This window comes from Diaphorina citri, unplaced genomic scaffold (genome assembly GCF_000475195.1).
Source record: "Diaphorina citri unplaced genomic scaffold, Diaci psyllid genome assembly version 1.1 scaffold5, whole genome shotgun sequence".
NCBI classification, from domain to species: Eukaryota; Metazoa; Arthropoda; class Insecta; order Hemiptera; family Psyllidae; genus Diaphorina; species Diaphorina citri.
Genome location: NW_007377444.1, coordinates 395775 through 419860, shown reverse-complemented (window position 1 = coordinate 419860; position 24086 = coordinate 395775). Strand labels below are relative to the sequence as shown.

At 38.2% G+C, this 24086-nt stretch overlaps 7 protein-coding genes across 12 annotated transcripts in view; 4 read left to right on the top strand and 3 right to left on the bottom strand.

Moving 5' to 3' along the window:
- The window catches only part of LOC103523376 (phosphomethylethanolamine N-methyltransferase), an 8889-nt gene extending 2199 nt beyond the window's left edge, over positions 1 to 6690 (top strand). Inside the window, exons 5-6 of one of the 3 annotated variants that reach the window (XM_026832569.1) lie at positions 5770 to 6015; positions 6316 to 6690. In XM_026832569.1, coding sequence (XP_026688370.1) covers positions 5770 to 6015; positions 6316 to 6393 — 324 coding nt within the window. In that variant the 3' untranslated portion in view covers positions 6394 to 6690. The other 2 variants (XM_008488450.2, NM_001301361.1) reach the window with 2 other exon arrangements.
- The window catches only part of LOC103523581 (N-acetylgalactosaminyltransferase 7), a 24661-nt gene extending 11141 nt beyond the window's left edge, over positions 1 to 13520 (top strand). Inside the window, exons 9-12 of the mRNA XM_008488639.3 lie at positions 11780 to 12059; positions 12306 to 12330; positions 12580 to 12770; positions 13135 to 13520. Coding sequence (XP_008486861.1) covers positions 11780 to 12059; positions 12306 to 12330; positions 12580 to 12760 — 486 coding nt within the window. The 3' untranslated portion in view covers positions 12761 to 12770; positions 13135 to 13520. The remainder of the gene's footprint in view (positions 1 to 11779; positions 12060 to 12305; positions 12331 to 12579; positions 12771 to 13134) is intronic.
- Positions 2386 to 15189, top strand: LOC103523663 (putative tRNA (cytidine(32)/guanosine(34)-2'-O)-methyltransferase). The gene is made up of 5 exons (XM_026833134.1): positions 2386 to 2481; positions 2610 to 2949; positions 3141 to 3677; positions 8976 to 8979; positions 14910 to 15189. Exons 2-5 carry the CDS (start codon positions 2646 to 2648, stop codon positions 15010 to 15012), a joined length of 948 nt encoding a protein of 315 aa, XP_026688935.1. The 5' UTR covers positions 2386 to 2481; positions 2610 to 2645; the 3' UTR covers positions 15013 to 15189.
- Positions 6718 to 8127, top strand: LOC113473874 (putative tRNA (cytidine(32)/guanosine(34)-2'-O)-methyltransferase). The gene is made up of 3 exons (XM_026833311.1): positions 6718 to 7317; positions 7579 to 7841; positions 8036 to 8127. Exons 2-3 carry the CDS (start codon positions 7592 to 7594, stop codon positions 8116 to 8118), a joined length of 333 nt encoding a protein of 110 aa, XP_026689112.1. The 5' UTR covers positions 6718 to 7317; positions 7579 to 7591; the 3' UTR covers positions 8119 to 8127.
- LOC108254561 (D-aminoacyl-tRNA deacylase) lies at positions 14736 to 24086 on the bottom strand. 4 transcript variants are annotated; one of them, XM_026833193.1, is made up of 7 exons: positions 24013 to 24086; positions 19995 to 20072; positions 19123 to 19199; positions 16420 to 16510; positions 15851 to 16086; positions 15444 to 15587; positions 14736 to 14864 (listed from the first exon to the last, which is right to left on the bottom strand). In XM_026833193.1, exons 3-6 carry the CDS (start codon positions 19163 to 19165, stop codon positions 15469 to 15471), a joined length of 489 nt encoding a protein of 162 aa, XP_026688994.1. In that variant the 5' UTR covers positions 19166 to 19199; positions 19995 to 20072; positions 24013 to 24086; the 3' UTR covers positions 14736 to 14864; positions 15444 to 15468. The 4 variants fall into 4 exon arrangements, with proteins under 4 accessions (XP_026688994.1, XP_026689008.1, XP_026689030.1 ...); XM_026833207.1 differs by lacking the exon at positions 14736 to 14864 and adding an exon at positions 14931 to 14949; XM_026833229.1 differs by lacking the exon at positions 14736 to 14864 and adding an exon at positions 15055 to 15333 and having other exon boundaries at positions 15489 to 15587.
- Positions 17513 to 18722, bottom strand: LOC113473876 (glucosylceramidase-like). Its single transcript, XM_026833319.1, has 2 exons — positions 18206 to 18722; positions 17513 to 17778 (listed from the first exon to the last, which is right to left on the bottom strand). The coding sequence occupies exons 1-2, from the start codon at positions 18346 to 18348 to the stop codon at positions 17676 to 17678; spliced, it is 246 nt and encodes an 81-aa protein (XP_026689120.1). The 5' UTR covers positions 18349 to 18722; the 3' UTR covers positions 17513 to 17675.
- On the bottom strand, positions 20319 to 22610 carry LOC108254543 (glucosylceramidase-like). Its single transcript, XM_026832598.1, has 4 exons — positions 22582 to 22610; positions 21907 to 22081; positions 21101 to 21261; positions 20319 to 20752 (listed from the first exon to the last, which is right to left on the bottom strand). Exons 1-4 carry the CDS (start codon positions 22608 to 22610, stop codon positions 20320 to 20322), a joined length of 798 nt encoding a protein of 265 aa, XP_026688399.1. The 3' UTR covers position 20319.

The window sequence follows — 24086 nt, the reverse complement described above, 5'->3', positions numbered from 1 at the left end:
GTACAGTTCCTTCTATCAAACATGTACGGACCATTTACGCAATATTTAAGGTAGGTATTCTCTAGATAGGTACTTACCTACATTACGTAGAAAGTTTACGATTTTTTTTCCTTTTTGCCTCTAGATTCGTATCAGGTCTACCCATCTTGCCTATAGAGTTGTTTACCCCTACACATTTTTTAGTACTTACGAAAAATAAATAAAGAGGTAAATAATGGATTGGCATTTCCCCGTCTTCTTTCTTCCAGGACGTAGCCCGTTTCATCTCGCCATACCACCACTCCAAACATCCGGTCAAGGTCGTATTGATTTTTGTTTTCATTCATAAAAGCTTTGTGTTGTTTCCTCAAAACAATCATTTGATGGACGTAGCCAAAATGTCAGCTTCATAGTATGACGCCGTCAGTCTTTTAAAAACATTCTGTCAAGCATCTTTTTACTTTTAAACCAAGAAACGTTTGTTATATTTACATCTGAACCCCGTAAAACACAGCCTGGGTGTTTCAGAGCATGATTGGTAGCTTTGTTTATTTTGTACTTGAACCCTATTTTCGAATTCTACTACCGAAGATAATCCAGAGTATCTATTGTAGTCTCTCAGCTCTCTGTTCATTTCACTTTCACTGAAACTAGAAAGCTAGGGGGGGTCCATAATAATATGTGTTTAGAATAGATCAGTTGCGCTTACTGGGGTGATGTTTCAAAGTCACAAAGCAGGAAAAATTAGGACCGACGGAATTTTTCTTTTTCTTCTACGAATTCTAGATACCGAGATAAATCGATTTAAAAAATGGTCAGAGTAATATCAAGGTTCTCTTGATATTTATGATGACTTCTTGTTCTATCTGTCTCTCTTAGATGAAACTTTGAGCTCTGATCCTCTTAAATTCAATTTTAATTTAAAATTCAATTTTAATTTACCTGTTCTGTGACCTTTTTTTTTTTTAGTAAAACTTACCGCCACTCAATTACCAATTTCTTGATGGGAAAAAGGACATGTTTAATTTCTCTTCTGGACTCCATAATAGATCAGTTGCGCTTACTTGAGTGATGCATAATAGATCAGTTGCGCTTACTTGGGTGATGTTTCAAAGTCATAAAGCAGGAAAAATGAGTACCAACGGAATTTTTCTTTTTCTTCTACGACCTCTAGATAGGCGCTTACTTGGGTGATGTTTCAAAGTCATAGAGCAGGAAAAATGAGGACCAACGGAATTTTTCTTTTTCTTCTGCGACTTCTAGATAGCGAGATAAATCGATTTAAAAAATACCGGTAAATCGTGAAGTTTGACGTCACGGCATACGCTCCCGTAGGCGATGACGTCATAATTCATGACTCCCGCTTCGTTTGTTTGTGCGCAAGCGTTTCTGCGCATTTTGACGTGAAATCTGACGTCACAACTCTTTGAACTTTTTCATTAGAACGGCAATAGTTGAAAATTGAATTTTCGACCTTTTAAAGTTACTTTTTCGAAGTTTTGACCTCAGATTTGAATTTTTCACAACTTTTTACGTAGGAATCGACCTTTTATTAATAATATTTTCCCAATCGCAACTGCTCCATTGAACTTTATGTAGGCGTTCGTAATCCAAGGTGATCTTGATCTTTGATTATTTTCCTTTCTTTCAAGTTCAAAACCTATTACTCTCTCAAAATGTTCACGTAGCTTTCAAAATATCACTATAGGTTTTTGTTGGTGCTGAATAAGTCAGATAATTAAGAAAACTTTTTGTCGACTTTGTGAGGCCCATTTGTCGTTCCGAAAAAAAAATCGTGTCGTTGTGTAAGTGCCACTCACACTCAGACCGTCCGACAGAACTAGGTCGGAAGCTTGTTCCGCCTCTCACGTTTCAACTGTCTGAGCGTAAGTGACCGACATAATGAAGAATTATTGCCAGTCTTGTTAGCTTGGAGGGTAGAGCGTCTTGTAAGCGCTAGGGCGCGGGTTCGATTCCCTGCCATGGCGGCTTTTATCCTGAACGGATAAGGTTCGTTCTCGGAACGGCCTCTCTCTTCGCTTTCGGGACGATAAGACCTTAGCAGCTACAGCTCCTTCTATCAAACCTCTCTAAAAAAAAGTCCGTCCTTTAGTAATATCCACACAAAAATCTTCTCTTGAACTGAGAAAGCGTTCATGTTGGCTCAAAGTGTTCAAACAGATTAGGTCTCTAGGATCTTTCCTGGCTTACAAGTCCCCTGTTCTCCTGTATTTCTCAAAGGTCTCTTTATTGAAACAGAAGTTCATGAAGCCCTAATATAGTCAGTTTGTTGTTGCTCAAAGGTAAGTTAAATTCATTTAATTAAGTACCTGCTGAGCATGGTCAAATAGAGACAAATAGGTCAAATAGAGACAAAAAGGCAACTATATTAAATTTGAAGCTCTATATCTCAGAATACCTTGAAAACTGTCTCTAAAAGCATGGTTCTAGGACCTCAGATTCTAGGTTGATTTTTGTGGAGTTCAGACTTAAAATAATTACCATTATTCTTTCCTGTGGGTCTACAACTACAGCTTGTCAGAATACCTTGAAAACTGTCTCTAAAAGCATGGTTCTAGGACCTCAGATTCTAGGTTGATTTTTGTGGAGTTCAGACTTAAAATAAACACCATTATTCTTTCCTGTGGGTCTACAACTACAGCTTGATGCAATATTGGTCAATATCTTCCACTTACAATGTTTTCAGTATCAATCAAATCATGGGCCGATCATCTAAAGACAAGCGAGACATTTACTATAGGAAAGCCAAAGAAGGAGGTTGGAGAGCAAGAAGTGCATTCAAATTACTGCAAGTAGATGAGCAGTTTGAGATTTTTGACAATGTTACCAAAGTTGTAGACTTGTGTGCTGCACCAGGTAGTTGGAGCCAAGTGATTGGACACAAATTGAGTGGAGTAGCGAATCACAAAATAGTGGCTGTAGACCTTCAGGCCATGGCCCCAATACCAGGTAAGTTGACATTGGAATTAGACTGTCTGCCTATTAAAATTACCAACACTGTGTCTGCTTTGTCATTGCAAATAAGTAAGGAACTGAGTAACTTTTTTTCAAAACAAAAAAATAGAATGGTTTTCTTCAAATCTGTTGTCATATTGTTGACTTGAATGTTTGAATACCTAGTAGGTGCCTATTGTTTACAGGAGTCATCCAGGTGCAAGGAGATATAACAAAGGAATCCACCATCAAAGAAATCTTCTCTCATTTTGATGATGAGAAAGTTGACCTGGTTGTCTTTGATGGAGCCCCTGATGTAACAGGACTACATGATTTAGATGAACATCTACAGGGCCTCCTTCTCATTGGAGCCCTAAACATAACCACATTTCTCTTAAAACCAGGTGGAACTTTTGTGGGAAAAATATTCCGATCTCGCAATGTTGTCTGTTTAGAAACAAAATTTCAAATTTTCTTTGAAAATGTGTCCATAGCAAAACCAAAAAGTTCAAGGAATTCAAGTATAGAAAGTTTCATTGTTTGTCAGAATTACCGCCCACCAAAAGACTATGTGCCCACTATCATGAATCCCTTCACAGAAATCACTGGTGCACAATGGAGTGACTATGTGTCCAGTTTATCTGAATCCAACAAGAAAGTAATTCCATTTGTTTTATGTGGTGATGTAAATGATCCATGCTCAGACACTTCTTACTTTTTGGACTCCACTGAATCAAAGTCTGGGTCTTTGTAAAATACTTCTACATTTTATCCTGAATCCTGTTTAGTGTCTTGTCACCAAAAATATAAAACCCTAGATGCAATCCTCACACAGGAAATACTGATAAATGGTCACTTTAAACTATTTAAAAGTAGGTAGGTACTTACTATGCTAGAATGCTAGAAGCTATTGATTTGATTTTAATGTGCCACACTAATCCCCGTTAACATAGATAAAGTTACTTGGACTTCAGGCTACCCCTCGTCAGATTAAATTTCATGAAATTCAAAGAGTTGGACGCCCTAGAGAGCATATTTCACTTCTGGCAGAATAACACCCTGTTCAATAGTGTATTCATGTGGGATATCCGTCTCAGAAGATCTCTAGGCGTGAGATATGATCACAGGGATGGGGTGACAGCTGAGATCATTCTCAGAAAAAATGTTATTACCTAGGTAGTTTTTTTTTTTTTTTTTTACAAGGTACAAAGGTAGGTAAGTATCTACCTTTGTACTAAGGCAACATACTTACATTTACAAAGTCTCCTCCTTGAATCATGAAGTCTTTGATAACCCTGTGAAAAGATGCTCCCTTGAATCCAATGGGTACAGCATCCCGCCTGAATTCCCCAGTGCAAAATTGTCTGAAATTTTCACTTGTTTTGGGAACAACATCAGCAAAAAGCTCGAAAATCATTCGGCCAATTTCCTAGAAAGGACAACAATGTTTTTAAATTAAGTAAAGAAAAGAAATCAGTATAACTGCTAAGGTCATTAGTGACAAGATTTACCTATGCTCCCTTGAATCCAATGGGTACAGCATCCCGCCTGAATTCCCCAGTGCAAAATTGTCTGAAATTTTCACTTGTTTTGGGAACAACGTCAGCAAAAAGCTCAAAAATCATTCGGCCAATTTCCTAGAAAGGACAACAAAGTTTTTAAATTAAGTAAAGAAAAAGATATCAGTATCAGTATAACTGCTAAGGTTTTTAGTGACAATATTTACCATTAAATTTGTTTAAGTTTTAGTTTTAGGAGATTGAATTTTTATTTTTACATATGTATTACATAGGTACATAGTTTATATTACATCTACCTACCTAATTTATATTTCTTTCTCTACTACTTATACCTACTCGTATTCTTGTCTTATTAAACGGAAGACCTTGGTTGGAGTCCCCGTGGGGAAAGACATTGCTAACTTGTGTAACAAGGTGTATTTATACATATAAGTTGTTTTTATTCTTTACTTTCCTTTTCTAATCCTTGTTATTTTCTGTCAGATTATCTACCTACTTCCTCTTTCTAGTCCTTTCTTTCTACTTAACATTTGAATTAGAATATTGCTCTTTGCCATTAGAGATAATTTCAACGAAAATACTTAGTTTGATTTTTTACACCTATGGTTGATAAATTACTTAGAAATGAAACATTCAAAAATGGAAATACTTAAGTAAATATAATAATAATTAATTTGATATGCTCTCTTGCCATCCTTTAGAAATGCTATTAGAAACCTCATAATTTTATTATTTTTCTACAGAAAATGAGTGATCCCTTTTACTGTTGCTACACATTTCCCTTTAATTCAAAATTATTATAATACTTATCAGCTTATCACATATCTAATTTTATTATTGAAGACCTACCGCCCTCCTTAATAATAGTAATAATAAGACTCTCCATCAGCCTACTTACCTAGGATGGTAGCGCGCTTTCCTAGTAAGCACTAGTCCCGGATTCCATTTCGGCCCGGGGGCGGAGTTTATCCCTAAACAACAGGCTCTTTCTTGGAACGGCTGGCTTTCTCCGATCCTGAACTTTTCAATTTCCGGACAATAAAGCCTCCGTTATTACACTGGCACAGTTCCTTCTATCAAACATGTACGCACCATTTACGCAATATTTAAGGTAGGTATTCTCTAGATAGGTACTTACCTACATTACGTAGAAAGTTTACGATTTTTTTTTTCCTTTTGCCTCTAGATTCGTATAAAGTCTACCCATCTTGCCTAGTTGTTTACCCGTAGGTACACCTTTTTTTAGTACTTACGAAAAATAAAATAATAAAAAGGTAAATAGTGGATTGGCATTTCCCCGTCTTCTTTCTTCCAGGACGTAGCCCGTTTCATCTCGCCATACCACCACTCCAAACATCCGATATCGGAAATGACCGCCCTTCTCCAGTCAGTCGGATTCAACATTCACCACTGCGACTCCAACACAAGTTCCTACTCCTATCGAACGGTGTCCGATCTGCGTCAAGCGTTGACTTCGGTGAATCCGTTTCTCGAACGCATCCCCTCAACGTTGCAAGACGATTTCATGAACGATTGTATCGATGTGGTTTTCAACGGGAATCTGAGGGAGGTTTTTCCGTTGGATGAGCAGACAGTGAGGTTCAATTACACGCAGATCATTGTGTTCGCCAGGAAATGACCCTGTCGAGACAAACATCCGATATCGGAAATGACCGCCCTTCTCCAGTCAGTCGGATTCAACATTCACCACTGCGACTCCAACACAAGTTCCTACTCCTATCGAACGGTGTCCGATCTGCGTCAAGCGTTGACTTCGGTGAATCCGTTTCTCGAACGCATCCCCTCAACGTTGCAAGACGATTTCATGAACGATTGTATCGATGTGGTTTTCAACGGGAATCTGAGGGAGGTTTTTCCGTTGGATGAGCAGACAGTGAGGTTCAATTACACGCAGATCATTGTGTTCGCCAGGAAATGACCCTGTCGAAATAATTATATTTCCACGCCTGTATAAATGTGACGAATTTTGGTCAGCCCTTTTGGTTAGAGAAGAAGTTCTTTCCCCCCCGGAATAAGTGGATAGACAACTGATCCATAGACAGAAAATTTCAACTCGATTTTTTTTTTCTTTTCCAAGAGGTTTGATAGAAGGCACTGTGGCTAAGTTTTTTTTTCGAGATTTGATAGAGGGAACTGTAACTTCCAAGGTCTCATCGTCCTGAGAGCGAAGAGACAAGAGCGGATAGGAGACAGCCAGCCGTTCCGAGAATGAACCTTATCTGTTTGGGATGAAATCCACTGTGGCTAAGTTTTTTTTTCGAGATTTGATAGAGGGAACTGTAACTTCCAAGGTCTCATCGTCCTGAGAGCGAAGAGACAAGAGCAGATAGGAGACAGCCAGCCGTTCCGAGAATGAACCTTATCTGTTTGGGATGAAATTCGCCCCGGGCGGGAATCGAACCCGTGACCGCTTATGAGGCAGACGCGCTACCCACCAATCCACAAACATTCGTACGGCCGGACCAAATAATACGCCTGGTAACGTAATTAGATTATGCAATGTGCTGTGATGAGCAAACATGACCTTAATAAGTACGCCTGTTAACGTGTTAACTTGATTAGGTATGCAATGTGGTAAACAAGTTTCATTGTTTACATTTTATTTAAAAAAAGTTGATAAGAAATGTGCAAAAGATTATTTTAATAAATTAACTACCTACTTAAATTAATTGCTCTAATCTTTGTATTCTTCATTATTTACTGACTAATTAGTGCCAAAAAGTTATTAAATTTAGGGTATCCTGGCTTACAAGTCCCCTGTTCTCCTGTATTTCTCAAAGGTCTCTTTATTGAAACAGAAGTTCATGAAGCCCTAATATAGTCAGTTTGTTGTTGCTCAAAGGTAAGTTAAATTCATTTAATTAAGTACCTGCTGAGCATGGTCAAATAGAGACAAATAGGTCAAATAGAGACAAAAAGGCAACTATATTAAATTTGAAGCTCTATATCTCAGAATACCTTGAAAACTGTCTCTAAAAGCATGGTTCTAGGACCTCAGATTCTAGGTTGATTTTTGTGGAGTTCAGACTTAAAATAATTACCATTATTCTTTCCTGTGGGTCTACAACTACAGCTTGATATCTTCCACTTACAATGTTTTCAGTATCAATCAAATCATGGGCCGATCATCTAAAGACAAGCGAGACATTTACTATAGGAAAGCCAAAGAAGGAGGTTGGAGAGCAAGAAGTGCATTCAAATTACTGCAAGTAGATGAGCAGTTTGAGATTTTTGACAATGTTACCAAAGTTGTAGACTTGTGTGCTGCACCAGGTAGTTGGAGCCAAGTGATTGGACACAAATTGAGTGGAGTAGCGAATCACAAAATAGTGGCTGTAGACCTTCAGGCCATGGCCCCAATACCAGGTAAGTTGACATTGGAATTAGACTGTCTGCCTATTAAAATTACCAACACTGTGTCTGCTTTGTCATTGCAAATAAGTAAGGAACTGAGTAACTTGTTTTCAAAACAACAAAATAGAATGGTTTTCTTCAAATCTGTTGTCATATTGTTGACTTGAATGTTTTGAATACCTAGTAGGTGCCTATTTTGTTTACAGGAGTCATCCAGGTGCAAGGAGATATCACAAAGGAATCCACCATCAAAGAAATCTTCTCTCATTTTGATGATGAGAAAGATTGACCTGTGTCGTTTGATGACGCCCCTGATGTAACAGGGACTACATGATTTAGCCATAACATGCTACCAGGGCCTGCCTTCTGCATTGGAGCCTACGAGCACATAGACCACGATTCTCTTAAAAGCCAGAGGTGGCAACTGATTGTGTTAACCAAACATATGCGTGAACGAGTATATTGATATGCGCTATATTTCTCGTATTTGACCCATGCTAGAAAAGGTCTATTTTTCATTTAAAGTTGTATAGTTTCAGACTAGTACCTTTGAGGCAACAGGCAAATAGAACATGAACTTAATGTGAGCGGCTACTACATTCATGGAAACTTCTCCCTGTGTTCATCAAGTAAATCACTGGTGCACAACTGGAAGTGACTATGGATCCAGTTTATCTGAATCCAACAAGAAAGGTAATTCCATTTTGTTTTATGTGGTGATGTAAATGATCCATGGCTCAGACACTTCTTACTTTTTGGACTCCACTGAATCAAAGTCTGCTAGTACAAGGGCCTATTGCTCCACCCTATCAGGAATCAATGAAACTGCAAATCAATCAGGGAAGAATTTTTGTAAAGAAACACAATGAGACTGAGAAGGAAACATGACAATGAAGCAAGAATTGATGTATTTATCAAAGGTAAGTACATGGGTGGCAGTGTATGTAGGGTATTGGCTTACCCTGATACTATCTTCTCATAAATGTTGATACCTACCTACAAACTTTGTATGATTCACAGTCAAGTTCATCTAACACTGAAAAGAGGTAGCTCTGACTTGATTTTTTAGTCATCTTCACAAAATTGGCCATATTTAGTACACATATTTACATGAGATATTTGATATCAGGATTGAATTTAATCAATTAGTGTGAGATCTATCTTCTTTACCTTCCAGTCTTTCTTTTATAATCCATCACACATCTTTGATGTCTGGTACAGGTGTGTTACTCTTCTCAGAGGGAGATTCTAAAGGAATGGTGACAGGTCCATCATTTACAATATTCACAGACATATGGGCTCCAAACTTTCCATCTGAAAATAGATAAACGCAAAGTTAACCACACCAGCCCACTTTGTGTCAGGTTGCGGCGCGTAGCGGTCCTAAAGTCTTGGCAGGATTAAAATCTTTGTTAATACGAATTTTTGGTATGATATTTCAACTGATTTTATATCAGGGTGCACCTAGTTCTGGGAAGGCATAGAAGAATCTATTCTTTGGATAAATTAGTTCAAACCTCACTATTGTATGAACTTGTAAAAATAAACAACAATAAAATTAAACCTACATACTCACCTTTTATCCAGTCCTTGTCGGTAACACAAACTGCTTTCCAAATAACTCTCATTGAATTCCACATTCTTGGAATTGTTGCACACGGGTGTGCATTGGAAAGCTGGACCCTTGAGTTTCCACAGCAGAATTAACTATGCATCCTCTAAATTACATTTCTCCAAACAGTGAATTACCTACCAATTATTAAGGAAGAATCCAAGCATAGCCTTCCCATCTCATTGAAAGTGTTTTTTTCATGTTTCAGGATATATTTCAGTTAATTACTCATCACCAGCAGTTTTATGTTACCCACCTACCTTTTGGTTTATGGTAAATGTGAGCATGAAAAGTGGAAATTTCTAATGGGATGATGATATGATAATGTGAGAATAAGAGATTATCATACCTTCTACTTATAGTTTCTGACTCTGTTATACCATGAGGTCCAAACTAAAACCCCTCTCCTCTGAAGTTTTAACGTGCTATCTGAAGCAATCCAATGAGCCCCCTTGGACTTCTTATTTTGTCAAGTACAGCAGCATACAAAATGACCAGAGCAAATTGTCCCATTTCAATTGGAAAGTGGGTTCAAGCAACTACCACATATTGAGAACTGGGTGCTACCCTTATATCAAGTATCATTGTACTAAACGACCTTACCAAGACCTGAGCACAGAGCTACGACACAGACCACAAGCGTCCAATGTAGCAGTTGTTTCATCGCTACGAAATAAAAACGGCGGTGAAACACTCATCTTTTTTAAACCAAAAAAAAAAGTTTCAATATCACCTACTGAAGTTTGTTGTAATGTTGAAGTCCTGTTAATAAAAAAAGCCCAATATTGATTTTACATTTGTAAAAAGGTTGGTAAAAAAAGCAAGTAGTACCTACCTACATTTCATCTATTTGAAATCTGAGAGGAACGATGGAGGACCACATGCAAAGCTATTTCGTATTATCTAATCTAGTTTTACAACTCCAATATTTTTCATTTCTTTTTGTGTTCCGATAGGTGGTAAATGGATTGTAATTACTCACCGAATTTGAGTGAACCACCCTCCAAGAAAAACAGGCTAAAAATCAGATTGATTAATCCAAATATGTAGATTAAATTGAATCTCAAAGTACGTCTCGGGTATAAAGGTGTGTCCACACAGTCGACGGTCGTCGATGGATGTCAATTTATTATGAATCGATGTGGATCGACGTCGATTGACCATGTTTGGACACACCTTAAAAGTCCCTCTTCACTCTGTTCTGGGGCGAGGCCAAAAACCTGGGCACCCAGAAGTGTCTGGACTCCATGGGTCGTACAGCGCCGGCAGTCATTGGTACGAGCTATTGTCACGGGTCTGGATCTTCGCAGCTATTCCGACTCAATGCCGAGGGACAGCTGGGACATGGCGAACGATGTGTGGATGCCGATAAACAAGGTATGCAGAAGGTCCCGGGTTCGAATCCCGCCAGCGACAAAAATTTGTAGTCGATTTCGATTGCAAATATTTCAACGTTTTACGTTCTGGTGTTCTCGTGTTGTATTGTAAAGCTCAAAAAAATCAAGGCTTTATTCCCTTCTGTGTATGTATCGAATGAAACCGATTTAACCAAGAAAAATTGGTGGGGATGTTTAAACTACCAGTTACTTTTTGTGTACTTGCAGGTGTGAAGCTCATCTTCTGTCGTCTGGGCACGGTCACTGCAAGGACTTCTCCTGGTTTATGAAGCACGTCGCGTACGACGTGTACACCAAATTCCCCGAACTTCCACCCAACCTGTTCTGGGGCAGTAATATCCACACAAAAATCTTCTCTTGAACTGAGAAAGCGTTCATCTTGGCTCAAAGTGTTCAAACAGATTAGGTCTCTAGGATCACCTTTGGCTATGTTCCTCGACATGGGAGACATTTCCGAACAGGTACGTAAGAGAGGGGACGGAAATTATTGCCTGAGATGTAAGGAAGACTTAAAATAAATTATGAAAGTGTATGAAAAAAATAGAGAGGTAATAGAAGAGTGAGCCTTTGAAACCGAATCAGCCTGCTTATATTTCGAGAACGAGAACAAGTTCTGCATATTGCCAGCCTAGTTGGCTTGGTTGGTAGCGCGTCTGCCTTGTAAGCGCTAGGCCGCGGGTTCAATTCGAGCCCGGGGTGGGTTTTATCCTGAACTGATATTGTTCGTTCTCGGAACGTCTGGCTTTCTCCTATCGTGTCTTCCTTCTCCCTTCGATTTCGGGACGATAGTAGCAGTTACAGTTCCCTCCATCAAACCTCTTGAAAAAAAAATTGACCAATCGGTCCATTTTTTTCATTACTTGTATAGCTTTGCTATACTGTAGTAATAGAAAGTAAAAAAAGTTCTGTATTAACTGACGTGCAATCTGGTCCATTTGCAGGTGGCACTCAGGGACAAGCTTCACTGCAAGGACTTCTCCTGGTTTATGAAGCACGTCGCGTACGACGTGTACACCAAATTCCCCGAACTTCCACCCAACCTGTTCTGGGGCGAGGCCAAAAACCTGGGCACCCAGAAGTGTCTGGACTCCATGGGTCGTACAGCGCCGGCAGTCATTGGTACGAGCTATTGTCACGGGTCTGGATCTTCGCAGCTATTCCGACTCAATGCCGAGGGACAGCTGGGACATGGCGAACGATGTGTGGATGCCGATAAACAAGGTATGCAGAAGGTCCCGGGTTCGAATCCCGCCAGTGACAAAAATTTGTAGTCGATTTCGATTGCAAATATTTCAACGTTTTACGTTCTGGTGTTCTCGTGTTGAATTGTAAAGCTCAAAAAAATCAAGGCTATTCCCTTCTGTGTATGTACTGTATGTGCAGTACACAATTTTGAATAAAACCGATTTAACCAAGAAAAATTGGTGGAGATGTTAAAACTACCAGTTACATTTTGTGTACTTGCAGGTGTGAAGCTCATCTTCTGTCGTCTGGGCACGGTTTTAAATTTGTTTAAGTTTTAGTTTTAGGAGATTGAATTTTTATTTTTACATATGTATTACATAGGTACATAGTTTATATTACATCTACTACCTAATTTATATTTCTTTCTCTACTACTTATACCTACTCGTATTCTTGTCTTATTAGACGGAAGACCTTGGTTCGAGTCCCCGTGGGGAAAGACATTGCTAACTTGTGTAACAAGGTGTATTTATACATATAAGTTGTTTTAATTCTTCGGGCACGGTTGATGGGCCTTGGCGTTTCCACAACTCCACCCGTCAATTGGAACATGCCATCCTCAAACGCTGCCTGTCCGTGCATCCGGAGACCAATCAACTAGCCATGCTCAGGTGTGATGAGAATAACTCCTATCAACAGTGGAGGTTCAAGGAGGTGCGCCCGGATTGGAGTAGCTGAAGATAGACAGGTGAGCTCCCCTTTTGTGAGAAAGTCACTGGTTAAAGACGAAAAAATAAATTTAAAATCCCGCCTAAGTAGACTTTTTTTCTCAGAGAGAGGTATTTAAAGGGAACAGCCGAGCTATGAAATTTATCCTCAAAATAAATTGAGAATATAAATAAGCACGATTATTGTTACTAACCCTCGTCTAAAGCTCACACACTAGAGTCACTTGGGTTTACTGAGGGGGAGGTCACAAAGTAGATGAGAAAATTTGTCTGTATTCAAATCCAACACATCGGATGAAGAGTTCAGTGCTCCCTAAATTCGGCCACAGAGTTTGGCTAGACAAGGGGAAAAATTAGAGTAAAATCTTGATTTTATGTTTTCAGATTACGAAGCTCAATGATAATGAACTCGGCGTCTTCGATAAGTATGTACGCACCAGTATCTATGGTTTGGGGAATCAGGTATTGCAGTCATCCACTATCCCCGTAGGATTTACGTCAAAAAAGTACATCGAATGATGATGAATCGCCTCAAACTGTGCTCTTAGTTTTTTTTTTAATTTCCCAAGTATGAATTTTTATAATTTTACTATGAAAAAATATTAAATAGACATCATGGGATTTAGAAAGAACGGTAGAATACTAGGTTTTACTAGACCATTGTAAATATTAGATCTATAGAACCAAATCCGTCCTTAAAATAGTAAATTGTAGTTTTAACAAAATCTTATTGTGAACTACAGGGCCGTAGGTAGGATTTTACTGAGGGAGGCCCAAGAGTCCAAACAGTGATGTAAGAGGGAGTTGATGCTCCAAATTTTCGGAGTTCACCCCATAGTAAAAGAGTAAAAATTAGCCCGAGGGGGCGGGGCTCTCGGTCCCCCCTGAATACGGCCCTGGTTCACAATGATTTTATTCAAATCAGGGAAATTTATTATTTGAATCTCATGTGGAACAAAAAAGGACCTGACCAATTCGGATAAGCCCGGCAAGGTGTTTGTTTGGTCAAGTAAATAAAATAAACTCGAATATTTGACACCATTAGCAAAAGGTGGATGAAAACCTTTTTCTGGCGACTTTTAAAAAAGGATCTTTCTTTATCTTTATGTAAATATTCCAATATAGGTTTGACCCTGAGGGCTATTTTGGATCCTTAGTACCACTATCAGATCCAGCGGGATAGTTTTCTCGCCTAGAACAAGAACAGTAGATGAGTTCAGTACTTTGTGGAGAGTAGTTCAATTCGTGTTACCTGTGTGTGGACGCGTATTTCGGTGGGTATCTAGTGATTATACCAACTACCTATTTGATTTAGGTATTGATTATTTTAAACAAGTTTAACAGCGGCTTTTATAATAAAATTAGGATTGAAAGATCCTTATCTTAACATAGGTAAGTTTTGTTACGTGCTTTTAGGACAAGTAATTCCAAGTAGGTACTTTTAGGTGCCAGCTGCTTATTAGTGCTTATTAGTCATTTAGGTGCCAGCTGCTTTTTGACAATTTAGGTGCTCAATTACTTTTATCGACCATTTCAAGAGCTTGATGACAATTTCTGGGGTTTTAGGTAGGCACCTACCTAAAACCCCAGCTTTAATTTACTGACTATTTTAGGTGCTAATAATTTTTTGACAAATATTAGCTAAGTTTAGGTATAATTGTTATGTGCACATTTGCTTGTTAAGTTAACAATACATAAATAATTTTTACGTCGCTATTCTGAGGTTTGAGCCTCTGAAGGGAAGGGAAATCGACTTTTCTTCGTTATATCGAGGATTTCGAGGTTCGATACATCGAGATTCCACTGTATCAAGATTTTATTATTGCTTATTGATAATTTCAGGTGCTTCATTGCTTATTGACCATCTCACGTTGAATTACCGCCCACCAAAAGACTATGTGCCCACTATCATGAATCCCTTCACAGAAATCACTGGTGCACAATGGAGTGACTATGTGTCCGGTTTATCTGAATCCAACAAGAAAGTAATTCCATTTGTTTTATGTGGTGATCTAAATGATCCATGCTCAGACACGTCTTACTTTTTGGACTCCACTGAATCAAAGTCTATAGTACAAGGGCCTATTGCTCCACCCTATCAGGAATCAATGAAACTGCAAATCAATCAGGGAAGAATTTTTGTAAAGAAACACAATGAGACAAGGGCCTATTGCTCCACCCTATCAGGAATCAATGAAACTGCAAATCAATCAGGGAAGAATTTTTGTAAAGAAACACAATGAGACTGTGAAGGAAACATGACAATGAAACAAGAATTGATGTATTTATCAAAGGTAAGTACATGGGTGGCAGTGTATGTAGGGTATTGGCTTACCCTGATACTATCTTCTCCTCATAAATGTTGATACCTACGTACAAACTTTGTATGATTCACAGTCAAGTTCATCTAACACTGAAAAGAGGTAGGTAGCTCTGACTTGATTTTTTAGTCATCTTCACAAAATTGGCCATATTTAGTACACATATTTACATGAGATATTTGATATCAGGATTGAATTTAATCAATAAGTGTGAGATCTTTCTTCTTTACCTTCCAATCTTTCTTTTATAATCCATCACATGATTTTTTAGTCATCTTCACAAAATTGGCCATATTTAGTACACATATTTACATGAGATATTTGATATCAGGATTGAATTTAATCAATTAGTGTGAGATCTATCTTCTTTACCTTCCAGTCTTTCTTTTATAATCCATCACACATCTTTGATGTCTGGTACAGGTGTGTTACTCTTCTCAGAGGGAGATTCTAAAGGAATGGTGACAGGTCCATCATTTACAATATTCACAGACATATGGGCTCCAAACTTTCCATCTGAAAATAGATAAACGCAAAGTTAACCACACCAGCCCACTTTGTGTCAGGTCGCGGCGCGTAGCGGTCCTAAAATCTTGGCGGGATTAAAATCTTTCTTACTACTTTTTGGTATTATATTTCAACTGATTTGATATCAGGGTGCACCTAGTCTTGGGAAGGCAAAGAAGAATCTATTCTTTGGATAAATTAATTCAAACCTCACTGTTGTATGAACTTGTAAAAATAAACAACAATAAAATTAAACCTACATACCTACTCACCTTTTACTTTGGACAGATCATATGCAGTTTTCAATTTTTCCAGAAATTTATTGTAGAATACTTCAGAATCTGCTCCTCCCATTGCGTGATGAAATGTTAGACCGTTTCCTTTTAATCCATGGTACAATGTAAACTGACTAATGCAAAGTATTTCATACTTTTTGTCAGACACACTGCTAGCCCATCTCTTCCCTTCTTCGTTTTCAAATATTTTAAGTTTTAATATTTTGTTCACTCTAAAATGATAACGCATTAGAAATATTAGAAAATGGTTTTATTAATTTATAAGTATGTACATTATTCCTTATAACCATACTACCTAACCTCTTCTGGGCTTTCAACATAGCAACGAGTGTCCATGATAAAGTAAGTCTAATACTTTTCCATATTTCACGCGATCGCCCGCGCGCATCAATTTGTTACTTGATTTTGACACACACATTTCAGCCTGGAAAATTCATGTACCATCCCCACCAATCATAGTATAATGTACCTATTAAGTAACAAACAGTGGCTTCTGTAACATAAATATGCTTTAATAGAAGTGTTACATTTACAAGCATACTCACATATAATCCATGTCTTTCTCTGTGTCATGCCTTGATATTCCAATCAATATACACAACCCCATGCCAATAGATGATATAACATTGCTATCAACTAAACAAACAAAAGGAGTGTGTTTTACTAACTGCTTAAAATATTTAACATAAGGTCTTGGTCCTAACTATAGCACTTGAAATATTTCAAAAGGCAAAAAAAAAAAAAAACTATTGTATTTTACAGAAATTGTACAAATAGTAAATGTGATGGTCACTGCACACTGAAGAGCCTTTGGTACATTCCACTATTCTTGATTAATTCAGTTCTCAAGTACCTGCACCTACTGTTAAGTTAACTTTTTTCCTGTGTAGTTTTTTCCAGTACTACTTAGGTCCCACATACCTAATTTCAACATTAGGAATTTTTGTTTGAAAATAATAAAATGAACAATCTCACACAAAAATCACATATTTTTGCCCAAATCAGTTTATTTTACTACATTTCTCAAGTACTGGGCATTGTTCCTTTCAATATTACTAGCAAGAAGTATTCTAAAATCCTTGGATTTTTAGCCCAGATCTACTCCAAAGCATGGTGTGCCATCTTTATTCACTGTTTCTATGCCCAAATCAGTTTATTTTACTACATTTCTCAAGTACTGGGCATTGTTCCTTTCAATATTACTAGCAAGAAGTATTCTAAAATCCTTGTATTTTTAGCCCAGATCTACTCCAAAGCATGGTGTGCCATCTTTATTCACTGTTTCTACCAACTTTACTTTCGCCTCTATGATAACATCTTGGAGTTGTCAAAAAGGAATGAAGAAATGCGCTTCACATATATTGCCATTTTTATTCTGGATGTGATTTTTATGGGCTCTTGTGTTCTGCTTACCTACATGACATATTTTAAACTTGACTACAATCTCTTTTTGGAGCAGTTGATTCACATTGCTGACTGTGTTGACAAACTAAACTAATTGAAAAAGTGGAAAGGTAAGTACGCAAATCAGTACATATCATAATTGATATTTTTATAATATAGGTATAATAACAGCCAATACTTTTTTTTTGTCAGTAGGTAGGTTTTATTGACAATACATACCTGTAACACTGTATGCCCAATAGCCCATGCTTCACTCTTCAAAACCTCCTTGTATACTTTTGAGAATCGTACCCATTATATTCAAAAGCCTTTGAATCTAATTAGATTAAGCTTACGCTTGGTTTAACCCAGTTTAATCTGATTAGATGAAGTTTAAAAGAATCTAATTAGATCAAGCTTAAGCTTGGTACATCAGAGTTACAACAGATCTCTTCAATAAAGTAAGTGGTATGGATCGTTTCCCATGGTCTGATATTGTGATGTCAACATTTTTGTTGCCTCTGAAACAGATTAAAAGAAGTTCTCATTGAAAAATAGTTGTTATAACCCCAGTACAGTTTTACCAATAATGTCCAAGATAACCATGTTTGTAATCATACACAGTAAGTAGATTACAATCAAACTAACTGGCAATAGCAAATATGATGCAACATTGAATGTACCTGTTTCAGCAGATGACCAAAGTTAAGCAACGTCGTGTATCGTTGGTATTTGGACAGATGTCTTTCTGAAACATCTCGTGTTACTCTTTTGGGGTGCACTCAGCCTCATAAGATTAAACCAAGAGCTGTTTGAAATCCCTGCAAAACGGGGGAGGTGACAAAAAGCCCAGTGAACTTGGCTTACAAAAAGATCTCACCAGAACGGATATTCTAGGAAGACTACCTAAAGAATATACCTAGGCGTTATTTAAGGAGTTGGACTTACGAATTAAACAGAACAACGACCACATGATTCTCATCCTTGTCTATCGTAGCCAACACTTCGACCGTTCTACTTCTCGAGTTGGCCTTAAGCACGCGTGACCCGGGTTTGATAAATCGGGAAAAGTGCCCTATAGCGTAGAACATGGGCTGTTTGTAGAACTCGTCTTTGGCAGCATTCACAATGATTGGAGCGTCCAAGAAATTGTTCTTCCAGTTGGTACCTCCTTGAGTGTTCAAGGCGAGGTTCCATTCCAGCCATGCCACCAAACCGTGGTTGAGATTCTGGAATGCAAGTTTAATTTATTTATCAGAAAGGTCAGGATCAGGGGTCGTGTGAATTACAGTTAGTTGTAAAGTAACTTCCCGATATCAATAGGCGCATCTACGTCCCACAGACAAACTTTGCCACATTTCCTCGTCGACTTTTTCGTTGAAATGTCAACTACCTCTTCGAATGTAAATTAGCTCTTCGATTGTACGAGTACACTCGAGGTTGTTTGGAGCTCAGTAAAAATGCCCAAAAACCTTAAAACTCAAATATAGGCCGGGCGGCGCTTCGAACTCGACGTTTGCGCGACCCCCGGCATGTTTGAGTTGTTCATTGGTTGTAGAGTGTAGACTCTTCTACTAACCTGTCATATTGGGGGTTCAATGGTACCTACCTCTATAATGTCACTTATGTATTGTTCAGCTCGGCTCCATGATCCCAGTTGTACTTTGATAAGATCCCAAGGTTTATCACCTGAAACATCGTAATGACATGGAAATCCAGATACATCAATATCCATCCATTTGGAAAATTCTTTGAGAAATACTTTGGAATAGGCTTATCTTTGCCACTGAAAAATAGCCCAGGATCTGTTGTAAACCACGTAAAATTAATACAAAAGTCCTAAAACTCAAGCATAGAGCACATACCTGTAACACTGGCATTTGTAACACGCTGAATCAAAGCCTTCATACTGGGTAAATTTCAAGTAAATACTGAGGGAATTCTAAAATGGAGAATTAATAAAAATAAAGATTAGACTAGGTACTTGAAAAATAAAGTATGTAGATCCATGTTAGATTCCACAGTAAATAGGTAAGCCCTTATCAATGTAGGCTAAGGTATCATGTTATGCCATAGGATCCAGTATTGAACTTGATCTCTAGATCAGTAATCAACACTACGAAGCCCTATATGTTTAATAAAGGATTAAATCCAATCCAAAACACATCATGTATTAGTGAAACTGTACAGGGTTTATATGCTTTTCCTGGAATGAAATTCCATGACTTTTCCAGAGAATTTCCAGAAAATTAGGGGGCGGAGATACTTAAAAATCAGTAAGATTACCCCTTCATTTGAATAAAATATGCAATATGCAGAACATCCAGCAATATGAAGGGGAATGTGCCGCAGGCCCTTTTTCGGAAAAACTTGGTATTCAATTTGAGCATTTTTAATTTTTGACTGGGTGGCAAATTCCATGACTTTTCCAGGTTTTATTTAAAATTTTCTGATTTTCCATGACTTTTTGGCCGATTTTCAGATTCCATGACTTTTCCAGGTCACATATAAACCCTGCTGTAATGGACTGAGTAAAGTCTGTTAGCTTGCTTTTTGGCATGTCCGAAATTCATGGACTGGACTGTCTGAGTGAAGCGAATCACCAGTCCAATCAATTTGGGGTTTATGGACTTTTTAGTGTGTAGACTTGAATCCATACTGGGCACAATGAACTGGTTCAAAAGGACCCTAACAGAACACTTTTTTCTAGGGCTAGCTGTTTTTATTAAGATCATACCTTTGATAAGCTGTAACAAGACACTATTTTGTAGTATTGTCCTGAGTTGTAGGTGATTTTTCTTTGATTAAAGTCAATCTGTTTGATGTAGAATAGAATAGAATATAGGTACCTTGTTTAATGTTTATCCTTCCAGAATGGGACTGAAAAGTCCCTTTATTCCCGCAAGCGCAGTGTAAACAAGGATGTAGGGTTTGAAAAGATGTTTTCTTCCACAACATTCATGCTTGGAATGTCTTTCCTCAATATTTTTTCTGGAATGGGTAGCCTGTCCTCAAACTGTTTGATGTAGAATAGAATAGAATATAGGTACCTTGTTTAATGTTTATCCTTCCAGAATGGGACTGAAAAGTCCCTTTATTCCCGCAAACGCAGTGTAAACAAGGATGTAGAGTTTGAAAAGATATTTTCTTTCCACAACGTTCATGCTTGGAATGTCTTTCCTCAATATTTTTTCTGGAATGGGTAGCTTGTCCTGAAACATTCTCAACCCAATATTACACACCTGTTCCAACCACCAAGGTAAAACAAAGCGCTGATCATCGATGGCCAAAATTTTGGTGGCATTGTGTTGTGAAGATCTCAAGGTGGGGCCCAAATTATTCGCTATCCACGTAGCAACGGATTTGGGGTGCCATCCCATCGAATTGAATTTGGGCACGAAAGGAAGAAACGAGGGCAGATCTCCGTTGATTGGTTCATTGCCCGTGGTGAGTGCCCAGAACGAGAGTTGCTCTCTTTTGTAGAAATCCAGAAACCTATCTGAAACAGGGAGACAAAAGAAATACTAAAACGTCTATATTTCAAATGAGAAAATATATGGCCTGCTCTTGATGTAATAGTGTTTGCAGAAAATCGATGAAACTCTGTTTCGTGCCCTTTAGTGTCGGCGCGGCGATTCGAACTCTTGACGTTCGCACGCATGCTTGAGTTCGGACTAAATTAAAATTAAACAATGATTTCATTTTTGATAATATGTATTTCATTACTAATGTAACAATGATTTGATTCGTATATGTGTATGGTCCAAAGGTGAATTAAAATCATTAGATGATTTAGAATATTTAGATTATACATCACTCTCCATACATGATAAAGCTACATACATGATCAAATACTGAGCCCAGGTTTGGTAGTATTGAGTCTTGAGTTCGCCTCTTCCTGTTAGGGCATTGTTGGTTTTCATCCAAGCCGGTGCACTCCACGCACTTCCCACTAGACGTAATGGTTCTCCTCTGAGACGATTAGCTTGCTGAATCAAAGGAATCTGAAAAGATGGACAATATGGACATAGTAATTATCATGCCAACCTTAGTGGTGTGGTTTAAAAAATGCTTAACACAGTAAAAATTCCTGTTTTTAATAGTATCACAACTGTAGTGGTCATTTCAGGATTTAATATAAACCTGTAAGTTCTGGCACTCTTTATGGGCACTAATTAACATATCTAGCACATTCTTCGCAACACGTCACCAATCACTCTACTAATTGGATAGAACTCAGGAGGAGCCCATAACTAGAAATGACTAATTTGATATTATGATGATGCTGTTAATAGAGCAGGTTTTTATTTCCCAACCTCTCCTGGGTGGCACACTGGCCCATTTGGCGTTTGGTCCACGTGATTTTGGCTCTAGGAAAGGAAAAGAGATTCGAGCCGCATTACCTTTCCCTGCGCCAAATTTCTCTCCTCTTCCCCGTTCTTCTAAAGGTTATTCCACACATAGTCGACCGGCCCTCGCGTCGATGGACATCGATCGATGTCGACTGAACCGTCCACACTGCCTCGACAACTTAGATTTACCTCGTCGATCGATAGTGATCGACGGCCGGCGACTTTGTTTGAACACATCTTGAGAGAAGTATACAATCACTGCGAACTTTTGAGACCTATTGTGTTTCCCTGTCTCACCTTGTATTGAAAATCCTCGGTGGTCAAGTTGAACTTTTCCAGCTTCTTGTCGTTGGGAATATCGTCATAGGTGTAGGCACGAGTGGAAAAGTCGCAACCACCGATCGGCACCCTTCCGAAGGCGTACGAAATGCCTTCGGGTGAGAAATAAGATCTGTTGGATGAAGATAGACACCGTTATGATGAAGCATATGAACAGTATTTGTTGTTTTTTTGAGGTGAACTACTGAGGTCTTACTGTCGCGATTTCGAAGAGAGATGGAGGACAGGATATAGGAGAAAGCCAGCCATTCCGTGAACAAACCTTATCTGAGTTTTATGTTTAGGATAGTTAGCCGGAGGGATTTAAACCCGCGAAGAATTCTCGATTGACATTGTCAAATTCTCAAACAACCAAAGATTACAATTATTGCCGATGGTGCCTCTGTCGGGATTGAATCCGCGCCTGTTTACTGTACCCACTATTAACGTAGCGTTTCAGAATGTGCCCCTTGTTTTTATGTATATGTACGAGTCAACATTTTTGTTGCCTCTGAAACAGATTAAAAGAAGTTCTCATTGAAAAATAGTTGTTATAACCCCAGTACAGTTTTGTCAACATTTTTGTTGCCTCTGAAACAGATTAAAAGAAGTTCTCATTGAAAAATAGTTGTTATAACCCCAGTACAGTTTTACCAATAACCAATAATGTCCAAGATAACCATGTTTGTAATCATACACAGTAAGTAGATTACAATCAAACTAACTGGCAATAGCAAATATGATGCAACATTGAATGTACCTGTTTCAGCAGATGACCAAAGTTAAGCAACGTCGTGTATCGTTGGTATTTGGACAGATGACTTTCTGAAACATCTCGTGTTACTCTTTTGGGGTGCACTCAGCCTCATAAGATTAAACCAGCACAATGAGACTGAGAAGGAAACATGACAATGAAGCAAGAATTGATGTATTTATCAAAGGTAAGTACATGGGTGGCAGTGTATGTAGGAATGTAGGGTATTGGCTTACCCTGATACTATCTTCTCATAAATGTTGATACCTACCTACAAACTTTGTATGATTCACAGTCAAGTTCATCTAACACTGAAAAGACTCATGACTACTAAAACATACTTCGATTACTCCATAACTCACTCACTTCGATTAATTCTTCTCGTGTTCATAACTTGATGTTAACCCTCTCTAACGTATGTCATTAGAGGTATCTAATTAATAGGCCCATTATATTCCATATCTGGATCATTTACTCAGAAAACATGTTTGTGTAAATGTCAAAAATTTCTCCTCAGGGATCCAGTATGTACGGAAATTGATGGTATCGTATAGAATACAAGATCAATATTTTTGATGATGAAACTGATCTTCAGGTGATAATGATAAACTTTAACACTGACAGCAGTGAAAGAGTCACATCTGTACATTTGGTCTCAATGATGCTTTACTGCCTACCTGGACTCTGGTTATCTATTCAGTTGTGACTACATGGGGACTACACTCGTGAGTCGTGACTATCACAACAATACATACCTGTAACACTGGCATTTGTAACACGCTGAATCAAAGCCTTCATACTGGGTAAATTTCAAGTAAATACTGAGGGAATTCTGAAATGGAGAATTAATTAAAATAAAGATTAGATTAGGTACTTGAAAAATAAAGTATGTAGATTCATGTTTGATTCCACAGTAAATAGGTAAGCCCTTATCAATGTAGGCTAAGGTATCATGTTATGCCATAGGATCCAGGATTGAACTTGATCTCTAGACCAGTAATCAACACTACTAAGCCCTATATGTTTAATAAAGGATTAAATCCGATCCAAAACACATCATGTATTAGTAAAAAGAATAAGCTTACTTCATCAGAACCACTTGAACTTTGCCTAAAAGTCACAATATTGTACTTCATCTCGTTACTCACCTATGGAAGCCTCCGTGTTAATCAACAACAATCGTGGATACTTCTTGTGCACTGTGTCCACCACAGTCACCGGTATGAACTGATCCCAGTACCAGTGTATACCCACACCGTCGATATACGATTCTACTTTGCTATTGTCTGCTGTCATCTGAAGATAAGTGAGAAGTTTGATGTAAAGTCAATCTAGGGATCTTGGGCGAATGTATGCTCTTTCCTTGCCATTCTCCAGAAAAAGAGAAATGAAAATCCAGACACTT